At 38.5% G+C, this 15,310-nt stretch overlaps 1 protein-coding gene across 1 annotated transcript in view; it reads left to right on the top strand.

Annotated features, from left to right (window-relative positions):
- APBA1 (amyloid beta precursor protein binding family A member 1) overlaps positions 1-15,310 on the top strand; it is an 80,522-nt gene that overhangs the window by 41,225 nt on the left and 23,987 nt on the right. Inside the window, exons 3-6 of the mRNA XM_008635372.2 lie at positions 7,917-8,049; positions 8,482-8,494; positions 9,691-9,692; positions 15,199-15,302. Coding sequence (XP_008633594.1) covers positions 7,917-8,049; positions 8,482-8,494; positions 9,691-9,692; positions 15,199-15,302 — 252 coding nt within the window. The remainder of the gene's footprint in view (positions 1-7,916; positions 8,050-8,481; positions 8,495-9,690; positions 9,693-15,198; positions 15,303-15,310) is intronic.

Raw genomic sequence — 15,310 nt, 5'->3', positions numbered from 1 at the left:
TGGTTGAGACTCATTAAATACAACAGCCTCCTTTGCCTTTTTTCATAAGAAGGTGACCGTTACTCCCCAGTGCTGAGCATTTGGCTAATACATTTACAGCAGAATGCTTGGTAGGATGCCATTTGGAAGTGTCTAGTGACTATTTTAAGAAGCTAACAATTCAGAAGTATTCAGCGAACCTGCAGCTGGGTTTGGGACTGTTAGGAAAGACATGCAATGACTGTGATGGTGAGAAAGATACAGATCACTGTATCTGTATGTACTTAAGATGTCCTGATTCCAGTTTTATTCACAGGTTAATCTGCCAGGATTATGAGTCATTCCTGGATATTTCCCCTCAAAAGAAGTGTTTGGTAAGGTGTATGAGAAAAGTAAATTGCTCACTGCCCATGGACAATTCTGCTGTAATAAACTCTAGTAGCCCTGTGATGTAGAAGGCAGGAAACAGATATCTGTGAATAAATAAATAGTTTAAAGAGGTATCTGTTTAATATTTAACAATGGAGACTGCTAGCTGCCTTGTGCTTTGTGCAGCCTTGTGTAGTGATGCATGCTTCCACTTGAATCAGAGGTGGTCTTGACAGTGAGTTTGTGGGGAAGGTGGTGTACTTGTGTATTTGATAAAAGCTGAAAAATCCTCAGTGTCTTTCGAATAAAGGCAGTAAGAGTCTTTTTTAAAATTTGCCACACATTTGAGATCGGTACAATTGACATATATTTCCAAAGTCTGTTTATCAGAAAATGTTTTAAACCAAAGCAGACCATCACTTGGCTATGGCCTTGTGAGGATCTCTTTTTTAAATATAATACCAGTTAGAGCTGCACAGCTGCAAGAAGTGTGGCATCAGGAAACTGACCCCTGATGGAGAAGGCTGTGGAGCTGCAGTTAGATTGTGTTTTCTGAGTGTGAAATGGAGAGATTTTGTTCACCCATAAAATCATGGAATCATAGAATGGCTTGGGTTGGAAGGGACCTTAAATATCATCTAGTTCCAACTACCCTGCCTTGGGCCCGGACACTTGCCCCTCGACCAGGTTGCTCAGAACCCCATCCAGCCTGGCCTTGAACACTTCCAGGGATGAGGCAGCCACATCTTATGTGGGCAACCTGTTCCAGTGCCTCACCACCATCACAGTAAAGAATTTCTTCCTAATATCTAATCTCTACCTGCCCTCTTTGAGTTTGAAGCCATTCCCCCTTGTCCTGTCACTGCATGCTCTTGTATATAGTCTCTCTCCAGCTTTCATTTAGGCACCCTTCAGGTACTGGAAGGCTGCAGTAAGGTCACCCGAGGCCTTTTCTCTTTTCCAGGCTGAAAAATCCCAATTCTCTCAGCCTTTCCCTCATACTGAATAAAATGTGTAGCTGGAGCTATGGAAAAGTTTAAGCATTGACCTTGTGGTACACCTGTGCCCAAGAGCAGTGGAGTGGGAGACCCTGTAGACTAGATGCACGCAGTTACCTCACTGGAAGGGTAAGCCCATACCCCATTTAGGTAGCTCTTGCTCACCATTCTTACCTGTCGGATTCCCCTGCTGTGAATGTGCCTAGCCAAGCACAGAAATTGCGGTGTTTAAAGGTCTGAATAGAAGACATGCAGCACATAGGTCTGAATTTGAGGATGAATGTTCATCCACATGTTCAAGTGGAGAGGATAATAGTTTTGTGTAGTAGATAATTCAAAAAGCAATTAAGTATCCTGGTGTTTAAACTGTATGGATAAAAACTATCTTTGTTACAGAGCTTTGAGAAGAGTGGCTTGCTTAGTTGTGGAAGTACAAAAACCTACTGAGAAAAGCACTGAAAGGCTCAAAAAGTCAAGCAGAATTTTTTGGGCTGTGAATTGAACAGCTTAGAAGCATTCTGCCATAATCAGGAAAAAGCAGTGGTTTGGAGGTAGAAATTCTCCATTTAAGAACTCATTACTATGATTTTTTTCTGAGTCTGTTGAGTTATCCATGGGGTTACAGATCTGATAGCCGGGTTTTGTTGACCTGCAGGACATGGTTTATTCCTGCCTGCCAAGATTTTTGGTTTTGCAAAGCCCTGTCACTGGTGTTTATAGTCTCTGTTCCTCTGCAGACATTTGAGGTGGTGTGATGTTAGAATAAACCCTAATACAAAGTAAACCCACGTATATGGGTGGTTTATATTTGTGAAGCAGAAATTCAGAGCTGAAGACAAGTCTTCCAGGTGGAACAGAACGGAGCTGCATTGTTTCGCTTCTCTGTTCTTTTTGGTCATGTATATTTTATTTCAACCCTTGCATTCTCAGTTGCTGGATTTTTTCAATTCTGATACCTCAGTGTTTTCATGGAGATGAATTTGCTTCACTTTTTCCACAGCAGGAGTAATGTATTATTAAAAGGCAGTAGAGAAGTCTCTTAAATAATAAAGCAGGCTTTAGTAATAAATGAACTAAGGGGGAAAAAGAGAGAAAGGAGACAATTAAAATAAAGATGAGTTTTTATTGATAGTATATTGATGAGTTTTTTTCTGAGCAGATCTTTTAAAACTGTTGGTTGTGCACACGGACTACAGGTCAGCTTTCCATCATTTATGAGAGACTGCAGACTTAAGTTTACACAGGAAGAAAAAGCCCCAAATGCCCCAAACCAAAAATCACTGAAGAACCAACCAAAACAAAAAGCGTTTTATTCATCAATCACACAGAAGAAAGCTTAAATTTAGCAATTAGTCTACTTGAAGGCAAATACTCCCAGATGAGTTACTGGCTTTTAAATTAGGGTGAGCACTGTATAAATTACCCATTGAATATTTTTTTGTTTGATTACATTTTTAAATTATTGAAAGATGAAACTAACTTCAAGTGATTTTTCTGTGCTGTTGAAAACTAAAACAGCACTTGCTGTAGTTAAAATCTTTTGAACACACAGGAGGAATCCACAGTGATTTTTTCAGACTAACACTTAAAACTGCATTTTTACTGGAAGTTGAAGTGAAAGTATGGATAAGGAAGTCCATACTCAGAGAAGCAGCCAGCACTGAGTCAGATCTCTCAAATGGATTGTTTGTCGTTGTCCAGATGGTGGCAGGTGACAGGAGGCTCGGTCTTTGCAGGATGTCATTACCTGGATCAGGGGAAATTCCCCAAGCCAAGACTTCCCAAAGTGCATTTCTTCTTAGATACAGTTGATCTGGGATCCTGTGTGATCACTCCAGCATGTGTGGTCCATTGCTGTTGTTTAGCTACGTACAAAACACTTCCTATGTTAAATGTGTACATAAGACTGTTCCACATGACCTTCCCTGCACAGGCAGGAATAATTTGTGTTGTCTAACAGCAAGTGTCCCACCCATACGCTAATTGGTCGTTTCTGCCGCAGCAACTGCACAAGTCAGCTCTTGGATCAGTCAAAGTCCTGACCCAACAGCTGCCTGTTGACAGAGCCCCTCACTTTGGGTGCTGACTACCCATGGTGGTAGTTAAAATGATGAATGATGCGTATCAGTTGTCTTGGGCGCAGGAGGAGCCTTTTGGAGGAATCTCTTTAGGCTGCCTGAAATTCCTGTATGGAGAAGTCCTATAGCAGTTAATCAAATGTGTTGTTCTGAATGAGCAGTTCAGTCAGTAACTTTGTCTCAGGTCACCTTGTCCTATCATGTATGCACAACCTGACAGGGGACAGGTCCTGGACCACCCAGCAAACTGATGGGTAAGTGTTTGGGGTATGTGCAGAGGCAGTTATACTAGAACTACAGTAAAAAGTTAAGTTTCATCCATATGTCAAAATTGTAAATTAAATTGCATAGATTGTGCCACACTGTGCAAGTGTGTGTAAAGTGCAAAGTTGGTACTATTTTTTTCAAGCCCACCATTTTTAGCACTATACTTAAAACGAATTTTCAACAAAGACAACCAATAATCATTAGCTTTCAGCTTCATTCTTTATGGATCTTTATGCCAAACCTAAAACCTGTCTCAGTCTATGTTTTAGTGAACAGAATTTGAGCTGTACATGGCAGAGGACACTGCCATTACATAGTTGCCCTAAAACCAGGGAGATTTACTACCATAGTTATGCTGATATGGGCAGTTCTTGTGATAGAGTGCATCTGACTATACTTGTATGTTGGACCTGAAGATTCCATAATGTTTTGATCTTTTCCTAATGTGTATGGGTTCTTTTCAGAAGACATCTCTAAAATAAAAAAAGAAAAAAAAAAAAGCCTTGCTTCATCCGATTGTCTCCTGAGCTGATGTACGAGGAGACTTTGCCATTTCTCTGCCACAGTATCTGTAGGTAGACGTTAGTGTCAAATAAATAATTCCCTATTGTCTAAGTGAATCTTGAATTACTGAAGCATTTGTTGATTAGTCCACTCATATGATACTGTAAAAAAGCTCTGAATAAACTACCTTTTTTAAAACAAAAAATGACCAATGCTGTTTAACATCTTTGTCAGCAACATTGGCAGTGGGATTGAGTGCACCCTTGACAAGTTTGCCAGCATCACCAAGCTGAGCAGTGTGGTCAACATGCTGCAGAGAGACCTGGGTAGGCTTGAGAGGAGGACCTGACCTGCGAGAACCTCATGAAATTCAACAAGGCCAAGTGCAAGGTCTTGTACATAGGCCAGGGCAATCCCAAACATAAACTGACAGAAGAACTTGTTGAGAGCAGCTCTGCAGATAAGGACTTGAGGATACTAGTCAGTGAAAAACTTTATACAAGAGTCTGTAGTGACAGGACAAGGGGGAACAGCTTCAAATTGACAGAGAGTAGGTCTAGATTAGATACAAGGAAAAAAATCTTTACTGTGGGGGTGGTGAGGCACTGGCACAGTTTTCCCAGGTGCCGCATCCCTGGAAGTGTTCAAGGCCAGGCTGGATGGAGCTTTGGGCAGCCCATTCTAGTGGAAAGTGTCCCTGTCCATGGCAGGGACAGTAAAATTTAGATCATCTTTAAGGACTCTTCCAACACAAAAGATTCTATGACTCTATGATACTATGATTTAATCTCCTCTGTCCTAGCCTTGTGTGTGACTATGTGACCCACAAGCTATATTCTCTTCAAATGATCTGGTGCTAAAAGCACATAAAACAACACTGCTTTTATAAAGCAAGAGCAAGTGATTGTATTTGAAGGTGTTTCAGTGTCAGTTACATGTCTCTTCGTGAACTGTATAGGAAACAGCTGGATTGACCTGAATAGGTTAGATGCAACACAAGCCTCTCCTTTTACAAGTTCTGTTACTAAATCCCTCTGCACAAGAGCAAGGAAGGTTTCTCAGGTGGAATGGGTTGCATGTTAGTTAGAGTCAAACAACGCCAAAATTGAGATGGAGAATTTTTGGATGTACCAGATTGAGTATCGTAAGAAAAATGTAAGTAGATATTCAAGAGAAAAAGATGTAGCTATCACTTTTTATTGCTGCACCAAAAAAAAAACCCCTCTAATTCCTTTGATAGACCTCTGTACTTAATAACAGCATGCTTCATGTGACTGTACTGTGTTTGTTCTGACAACAACTTTGTTAGGCTTCTAAAACTTGTTTTGTTAATGACAAATGACAGTGAAACAGTCACTAAGCCTTTATTTAGACTTTGTTTAGAGCAGATATGCAAATTATCTATCCACTATGATCCATCAGAATATTTCTTGTTACTGCTGTGACTGCATTCTTTCCTTGTACATTATATATGATACCTCTAAAAATATGTTTTCAAGGACGGTTTTCATGTCATGTTAGGCAACAGACTTGGTAAGATGTTTGATATTTGGGTTCAGTAGTTTTGGTTCTTCATTTGATCTTTGGGGGGGGGGGTTAGTTTGTTGTTTGGGGGTTTTGTCCCCAAAAATATTTGAGCAGACATTGAAACAGAGCGCACAGAAAGCCATGTAATAATTTAGTTCTGATACTTCATAGATGAAAATACTTTAATAAAGGCACTTATAGTGCTAATGGAGTAACTGTTAGTACATTTCAAATGATGCAGAATTTCTTAATGCTAATTGTCTGGTTTAAATGAAACAATCTTTATCCTTAAGTGTGTGAATATGAGGGTTTTCAGCCATTGTAAAGAGCACTTTTTTGTGTGTGCAGGTACACATTTGATGCCTAAGTTGATTTTTTGTCTGTTGTTTAAAGCTCAATCCTACAATGTCTAGATGTCATTATTGGGTTTGATAGTATTATGTACCTTCTAAATTTATTCCTAATACAGCAATACTGCATAACTATAAGAATGTGAGCACTACGAAAATTCTTCGTACATAAATAGGAGTTGCCGTTGTGCAGTTGCATCATTGTGGCACTATTGACTGGTACTTATCCAGCAAGTCAAGCGAGCCTGTATCTCTCCCACAGCCCCTGCTCTTACGCTCTCTGCAGCAAGCAGTTCTTCAGTTTGATGGGGCAACCAGATGCCAGCATTCTAGGGATAGTTTCACAGATGTATCTTCTTTTGTCTTGCAGTTGTGATTCAAAATACAGGGGGATGCAGGGACTGCTCTTTAACCCAAGAGATACCTGTAAAGAATTGCTTCTTGGCTCTTTGGAAATCTTTATTAGTTAACTATAATTTTAATGCTTAGTTATTATCTGAGATAGACAGAGGAATGAGTGTAAAGAGAAAGAAGTAGAAAAGGGAGTTTTCTTTTCTTGTTTCATTTCATATTTAAGGGAAGCTAAGAGAAACTTAGATGTTTGGTTTTTTAGTTGTTGTTCTTGGTTTGCTTTTGGTTATGTGGGTTTTTTGTAGACCATTTCATGGAACTGAATTTTTCAGCTACAGTAGATGCAGAGCATGGGGGTGGAGCCTGCTGCCAGCTCAGACCGCTGGAAATTTATCCCTTTTCTGGTATGACTCATTAGCTCAGAGAAAAGCTATGTCATATCGTTTATGAAAAGATAAGAATAGCATTTGACTGTTTTGTTATCAGTGGTGAACTGTTGAGCTGTCAGAGCTAGGGCTCTTCTCTTCCTGTGTCAAAGAAGACTGTAGAATACCAGGGCTGTTAGACTAAATACCCAACTGTAGCTAAATTCTAAACTTCCCTTTTGAGGATTCATATTTTGGCTTGTGCAGACATGTTTTGTGGGTATCTCCTTAAAATCTGACCCTAAAAATACCTTCTGGGTTAAAGCTTTGTGGTCTCTCTCAATTCTCATTCACCTTCATTAATTCCACATTCTGTGTTCTTGTGTCACACCCTCATACCAGGGCCCCTGCTCTGTACTTCAGATACCTTGCTACAGCTTTTTTGCATCACCAGCATTCATTAGGAATTGGCTATGATTAGAACATCCTTTCGTAGAGCATTCTTCCCCTTTATAAAGATACTTGCTGATGAATCACATAGACGGTTGTTCCACTGAATTGTTTATGGGAAAAGGAGAAGAATGAGGAAATCTGATCTAAAGAGCAGGTAGCAAGCTCATAACATGAACTTTGAATATTATGAATATTATGAATATGAAATACAAGTTTTTACTGTATCTAGAATGAGGAATCCCAGTCCTTGATGACACTGGTATTGAATTGTCATTGAATATATTAATAAATTCTTGAATACACCAATATTACTCTGCACAGTTTATAAAAGTTGTTTTCTAAGATGATGGAATAACATTTATGGACAAGCACTGCAGCCTTTCTCTGCTCAGATTAGGTTAGTTTAGCACCTCAGGTTAATTATACCTGAGGGCATGTGTGCTTATGGGGAAATTTCAGTCTTTTCTTCACTTTTCCCAATTTGACAGCTAAATAGACTTTAGCTGAATCCTTGTGTGCTGCTTAGGGTCAGTCCACTTGTCTCCCATCAGAGCTTACTCCTAAGTGGCTTTACCTTTTCTTTCTTAGAATGTCAGAGCGTAGGATGTAGAATGTGAAAGAATAATTTGCACATCGGGCACTCACAATATTATTTGATTTTCTTGTCATGTCTAGTCTCCATCTCCAGATTCCTCTTCACCTCGAGGTGCTGAATCGTCAAGTAGGCAACATCAGCAGGAGGTCTGCAGTACAGCAGAGGCTTCCACTAATAAAGAGGTAAAGTTAAAACTTTTTAAAAGCCAGTTTTGTTCATGCTGCTTATGCCTTTTAATTTTCCTTTCTCCCTTGTACCTGTGCAATCCCTTTTCTTCTTTTTTTTCCTTATGCTTCTTCACCTTTTGCTTGGATGGCTATCTGACTGACTTTCTAACATACTGAAGACTCTTTGTCCTGGCATTTCTGACTCTGTTCAGCTGTCACTAAATTTATTCAACAGGCTGCAAGGTACTGATTTACCAAACAGCCAACATCCCCTCTGTAGCAGAGACAACACAAAGAAGCCCTTTCCCTTTTTGCCCCCACAAAGAAAGTGTATTTCTCAGCCAAATGAAAAAGTGCTTCAATTTAAATTAATTATGTAATAAATTACACCCCTTAATATTTTGTCATTGTAGAAACCAGCCTGCAAGTGATTCAAAGTGAGAATTCAATTCCTGACTCCAGACTCCTCAGAATACAGCTACATACATTGAGTTTTTTTCCCCCTCACCTGGTAGTGCTTTAGACGGCAGTAGTTCCACCAAAACAAGATAAGTGTGAATAGAACTGCTCGTAGTGTGAAAAGAAAATCATTTGACATAAGAAGTATTTGGATTAGTATAGAATGGCAGGTTCTGTAAACAGAAGAATCTGCAAATATTTCATTTATTTGCTTCTTATTTTTTTATAAACTTGAAAACAATCTAGAAACTACCATAACAAAATACCATATTGTTACTGATAGTAATGCATGAGTTATCTTCCAATATTGAAAACCTGATCTACTCTAAGTGGATTAAAATTGAAACACTAATTAAATAGTCCATTCTTTCCTTTTTACTTTTGCAATTATCAAGAGATAAGAAAGCTTGCAACATGTACATAGTTGTATCAGTCTGTATTTACATTTAGAAAATAATTTAAAATTTCAAAAGAAACACATAATTTTTCATGTTCTGAAGTTTCAAATCATGCCTTTAAGTTTTCATCTGCTTTACTGTTAGCTTATTAAAGCCTTAAGCATTTTCACTACAGACTTTGTCTATATATTCTATATTTTAGCAATTTTTAGATCTAAGAAATTTACCCAAAGGAAGAAAAACAAAACACTGCTGATTTCAATTGTTAGGATGTGCTTACACATAGTGACAGTGGTTATAAACCAGGTTTCACTGTAGGATGTGTTGGGCTATTAGTTTCCCTCAGATGGGGAATAATTCCTGCTTTACTACTTCTAATGGAAGAATAAAAGTGATAAAACAGTCTCATCTTTTTTTTTATTTTTAGGTCTTAGAGAAAGCTTTTTATTAAATATAAATTTATAATACTGGATGGCAGTGAGATTATTGAAAGTAATAAAATATTAATGATCTTGATATTTCATTATTCATGGATAAGTGAAATTAAAAGGTGTAGGTTTCCATCTATTGGTAACTTTACCTGTTACTTTACTATTCTAGTTGCTAAGTCGTTATCATAGACTTTGTTGACTGCTTAAAAAGAAATAAGTACTTTGTAAAGTACTTACATGTGTGAGCCGCCTCTGCTGCCCCTGCTGTGTCAGGGATTTGACCTCTGTGCCTGTCAGAGCCCAGTGTTTGAATCTCCCTGTTAGCACTACGTCAGCAACTATTACAAAGTTGTTGGAGTCTATATGGATAGGTGGTTCGGTAGGAACATTTGTCTGAAGAGGTGAAAGACCTACAGATGTGAAAAGGCACATCGGTGTCCTCACAGCAGCTTAAATGCGTTGGCAGTAGCGGATCACTGATTGTAGCAGATCATTGATTATTGACATATTTATTGATGCTTGTACAGTATCTGATGGACAGGTTTCTTGGCACCACACAACTTAGCAGTTTTCATAGGGAGTGAAAAGAACTTACAGACACACAGACTCAGCTGTCTGTCACATCCCTTTTGTTTTTAATTCACACATTTTATTTTATAGCAAGACATGCATCATTGATTGCAAAATATTACTTGTTACACCAATTTTCCATTTCTTACAAAGTAAAATTCTCCTTGGGGTTAGTCAGTCAACCTGTTACATAACTATTACCTTTCTAGTTTTACCTGTTTTTTCCACTAACACACAGACCCTGGTAAGTTGCCTGTCATAAAGGAAAATAATTTGGCATATATTTCCATGTATATAATTTGGAGATACGCTGAAAATTATTGACAATTTTATGCATTATCCTGATCATGTGTATAGATTTTCTTTTAATAGAATTATTAAATTCTATTTAATCATTGGAGGAGTTCTGTTCGATTATTCTGTTGGTCATTGGAGGAGTTACTGCTAGTACAATCCGTTATGGATTCATTAACTATCCAGAAGTCTTACCTGCCTATGGTAGCAGCAGGGGATTTCAGTGTATCCATTACCAATTATATAGTGCCACACAGAATTTTGTTTGATAAATTTTTCTGTGTGGTTTATGTTATTGATTAGAACAAAGTGATGAATCATACTCACTGAAAGTTGTAGTTTTCACTTGTCTGAAGGGTTAGCCTCATAACCTTTCACAGAAAATACCAGTAGCATGTATGGTATTACTTTAGTGTGTGTATTTACACGCACAAGTCAAGATTCTGTTTATTTCTTCACTATTGGTGTAATTGGAGCCACCAAATGTGTTTTCGTGCTTGATACAGTGTAAGCATAGTTGGTGGTGAGGTCAGGGTGAATAGAGTTATCCCACGGAGTACAGGTTGCTCCCTAACCTGTTAAAATCTAGAAAGCTTTATGTAGGCTCTGTTAATGTGAGTGATACATCTAAAACCATTCCTAATGAATAACTGCATTTTGTTAATGATAGTTTCAGTCATGAATTATAACAGTATACTAAAATTTTCATATTCCTGCATGTATTTATTTGTAGTTGGAAGATCCAGTATCTTTGAGGTATTATGTACTTTTCTGCATATTTCTTGATTATTAAAAGTAGAGCACCTATTGATAGAGAATTAATGCACTAGTGAACATGAACAACTAAGTGAAGTCTGGTCTTAGCATATTCTCTAGATAGACACAAATGGAATACATTGAATTTACTGGGTGCTTAGATTTTGAAAAATACTAAATATATTTTATATATTTATATATATTATATATTACTATTAACATGTATTTTGAAAATAATAAATATAAATAGTAATAAGTGGTATTCTACCTTTACTAATAACTATGGCTGATTTAAGTTTGGGGTTTTTTTGGCACGGAGAACTTTTTAATGCATATTTGTGCATGCTATGTTCTGTTTGAAATTTCTAAATTTTTTTTCATATCAAAAAAACCCCTGTATTTAAAATGTATAAAATTTTATTTTTATTTGCTGAATAGAAAAGGTGCTAGGGTTGGGTGTAATGATTTAGACTAAATTGTGTCTAATTTTAAACCTGAGCTAAATCTTACTGTGCTCTTTCAGAAATTTGGAAACATGGAGATTTTAGTTTTTTAGTGTTTCATTCATATTGTCAGTTCTGCTGGTTTCTTTCCTCAGCATCACTTAAAACACTACTTTTTTTAATGTTATTTACACAACATAAAAGAATGTGTGTGGATAAGGAAAATAAGCTAATCAAGAAGACTGTAGTGCTCTGTCCAGCACTGATTTCAATTGGCAGGGTCAATCCAATCTCGGCTGGATTTATTGGCGGGCCTGCCAGTGAAAATCTGCTTTGATTAACAGCTACTTGCCTCTAATTAAATACTGCTTCCCATCTTAGAGTTAAGGTTGCAGTAGTGCTGAAGTTTTTCAGAACAGTGTGAAAAAGCAAGTTGCCTGCCACATGAAGTGCCGTTGCTTTTTGTATGAGTATGCATCCTGTGTATACTGCAGGAAGAATGCAAGTTGTGTGCGGTTATGACAGAAGCAGAAAATAGAGGTTTCATTTGTTTTTTATACTTTTTCCCAGACAGTGGTTGTTCCATGTGCTTGATGAAATGTTAGAAATACAGTTGATGTAATACTTTATTTGGACTGCCTTGTAACTCCTTGGATTGCTTTACAGTGTGCTATGTTTAATTGATTATGTGAACATTTTGTTTAGACTGCAAATTGATCATTGTTTTAGTCTTAAGAGTATAAGCTGCATGTTTTGGAGTCTCTGGCCAGAATGTCAGTTAGTCCATAGCTAAGCATTGGAATTTTGCAACAGTGAAGGATCTCTCTTAGAATTTAAATTAATCTCCTATTGGTAGTCCTGTCTATCAAGGGCTTTTAAAATGAATCCTCTCCTGCTTAGGAAAAAAAATAAATTGTAAACTAAAATTTTCTTGGTTCTTGATCCAGCACAAAATTCCTTAGAATTGCAAATGTTCCATTTTCATGCACCAGCAGTTCAGGAAAAATTTGCCAGCACCGATGCTGTGCTTTCATTGGGGGTAATAGTTTTGTTGTCAGAGATAATAAATGGAGGAGGTCTTCCAAAAAGCAGTGTTGTCTGTGTGTTCACCTCTGATGCAGTTGGACCATGTACATTTTTTTGGGTTTAATATGCCTCTTTCTTGGAGTCTTACCTTCACCTTTGCCCATCTATTTTTTTTTCTTTTTGATCAGAAATTGTACTAAAAAATGTTTTGCACCCTTTATAGTAAGGTGGTGGAAGGGGTGAAAAGGCCTTGATGTGTAGAGTAATAAATAGCAACACTTAAAATGCTGTATGATTTCTGGACTGGAAAAGTGTGTAAATATGTAGTACTTCCAGATGCATGAATTTCCCTAAGGAGGTAACTCAGTTTCTTTAGGTCATGTGCTTGCAAGTGACTTGTTCAATTTGAGAATTTTCCAGATACATACTTCTTGAGCAAACTGCACATTGGAGATGAGCATCTTAAAATTTCTAGTCATAAATTTTTGCATGTAAAGAAATGATAAAGAAGCCTGCTCACAAAATTTATACATCTGTTTCTGTCCGTGTGTATAGTTCCAGTGCAATATTTATCTCCAGCTCTATCTTTGTTATTTCAATCATAAAAATGACTTGCTTTTCCTGGGGGCTAAAGCTACCCATGCTATTTCTGAGGGGTTCTTAGTCTCATATGTTATCATTAGAACAAAATTGGCATTCTGAGTAATTTGAAACTTAAAGCCCCATCACCTTATAGCTCAAGATACCCCTTGATTTTTTTTTTAGAGGAAAAAAGAAAGATAAACATAAGCACAGGGGTGTTTTGTGGTAAAATGTGAACATGTTTACCATGAGCATTCTTTAATATGATTTGTATTCTCACTTGTCTTGAACAACAATTGGTTTTCCTTACTTCTAAGAACAAGAAGTTTCTTAGCTAACCAGCCTCCCTTTTGGATCATGACAATTTTAACATGGTGTCAAAAGGGAACATTTTCATGTATAAAATTTTTAGATACAGTTGCCAAACACCAAAAATCTTACAAATCATAAATGCTGCTTTGTAAGGATTTGCATTGCTAGCTAATGAACACTTTGCACTCTGTCACTTTCCACAGAAGCTGATGGGTGTCAGATCTCTTAAGAATCTGTGGACTAAGAGAGTTACTTTGCCATCAAGAGAGCCCGTGCTCTGTGTATTTAACAACATTTTTATTTAACTCAGTACTTTACCACAATATCCTTGTTAGGACTACTATTTTTAAAGGTCTGTGACATAAAAATGTTTTACTTAATTGGTAATCTATCTTCTTGTTAAGGGGGAGACGTGTGGTATGTGTAGAGCATTCCCAGGGAGGTTGTTCTGCCTGTTGCACCAAGTGTGGTTAATGCACAAGTGTGAAAGATGCTGATGGCTGCTATCAAACTGCACCTTTCCTCTTTCTGGTTGTGACTGTAGGTTTTAGAATAGCAAGGCTGGGTTTGGTGGGTGAGGAGCAAGGTGAGTAACTGTGTCTGTCCCTTTATCACAGTGAAAAAGCCATAGCTTATTTTGCTCCAAGCTGATCCCTACCCACGAAAGAATGATCTATTGTGAGAAACAGGCTGGATTAACAATTGTAGCTTTTGCTGGAGAGATGTTGTACTGGGTTTGTGTAGCAGGGTTTTGGTAGTGGGGTGGCTACGAGAGTGTCTTCTATGAGAAGCAGCTGGAAGCTTCCTGCCTGTCCAACAGTCAGTGCCAGCCGGCTCCAAGACAGACCCACCACTGGCCAATGCTGAGCCCATCAGTGACAGTGCCTCTGGGATATTATATTTAAGAAGGGGGAAGTAACTCTGCACCACAGCAACTGCAGCCAGAGAAGAAAGGGCAGGGAGTGTGTAAAAGAAACATCTTTGAAGACAAGGTCAGTGGAGTGGCACGGACTGGAGTTGCTCCAGGTGCCAGAGCAGAGATTCCCATGCAGCCCATGGTGAAGACCATGGTGAGGAAGCTATGCCCCTGCAGGCAATAGAGCTCTGCAGTGAAACACATACCTACAAGCAGCCCCTGGAGGACCCCATGCCAGATTATGTGGATGCCCAAAAAAAGCAGGCTATGATCCCGTGGAAGTCCCAGGCTGGAGCAGGCTCTTTGCAGGATATGTGGAGAAAGGAGCCTACCTGGAACAAGTTTTCTGGCAGGACTTGTGGCCCCATAGGGAACCCACAGCAGAGCAGTCTGTTCTGAAGGATTGTCTCCCATGAGAAGTGTCCCATTCTGGAAAAGAGGAAGAATGTGAGACCCCTTCCCCATGAGGAGAAGGAACATTAGAGACAGCATGTGATAAACTGGCCACAGCCCCCATTCCCCATTCCCCTGTGCTTCTGGGTGCAGGAGATAGAGAAAATTGAGACTAAAAGTGAGTCCAGGAAGAAGGGAGGGATGGGGGAAGGTGTTGGAGCATCTGTTTTTATTTTTCATTATTCTACTCTGACTGGATTAGTAATAGATTAAACAAATTTCCACAAGTGGAGTCTTTTTTGCCCATGACAGAAACTGATGAGTGATCGCTCCCTGTCCTTGTCTTAGCCTGTGAGACTTTTATTATATTTTCTCTGCCCTGCCCTTCTGAGGAGGGGAGTGATAGAAGGGCTTTGGTGGGCAGGGTCAGCCCACCAGAAATTTTGAGATCATTTGTCTGATGTTTTGTGCCTTTGGAAGTACTGATGTACTTAGTACGGAAGTGTTTCAGGGAAGGATTTGCAGCCATCATGTGCAGGTTCAAGATGTCAGAGTTCTGCTGTTTTGCTGTGTTTCACCATGAATGTCTTCAATGATTGCTTTCCTGTGTTACAGTTCCTGGACCTTGTGATCCTGAAGACTTAATTGATGGAATAATTTTTGCTGCCAATTACCTTGGTTCAACTCAACTCCTTTCTGATAAAACTCCATCCAAGAACGTGAGAAT

The sequence above is a fragment of the Corvus brachyrhynchos genome, unplaced genomic scaffold, assembly GCF_000691975.1.
Source record: "Corvus brachyrhynchos isolate BGI_N302 unplaced genomic scaffold, ASM69197v1 scaffold716, whole genome shotgun sequence".
Lineage (NCBI taxonomy): Eukaryota > Metazoa > Chordata > Aves > Passeriformes > Corvidae > Corvus > Corvus brachyrhynchos.
Note: the sequence above shows the minus strand (reverse complement) of the source record. Positions and strands in the feature narration are given on the sequence as shown.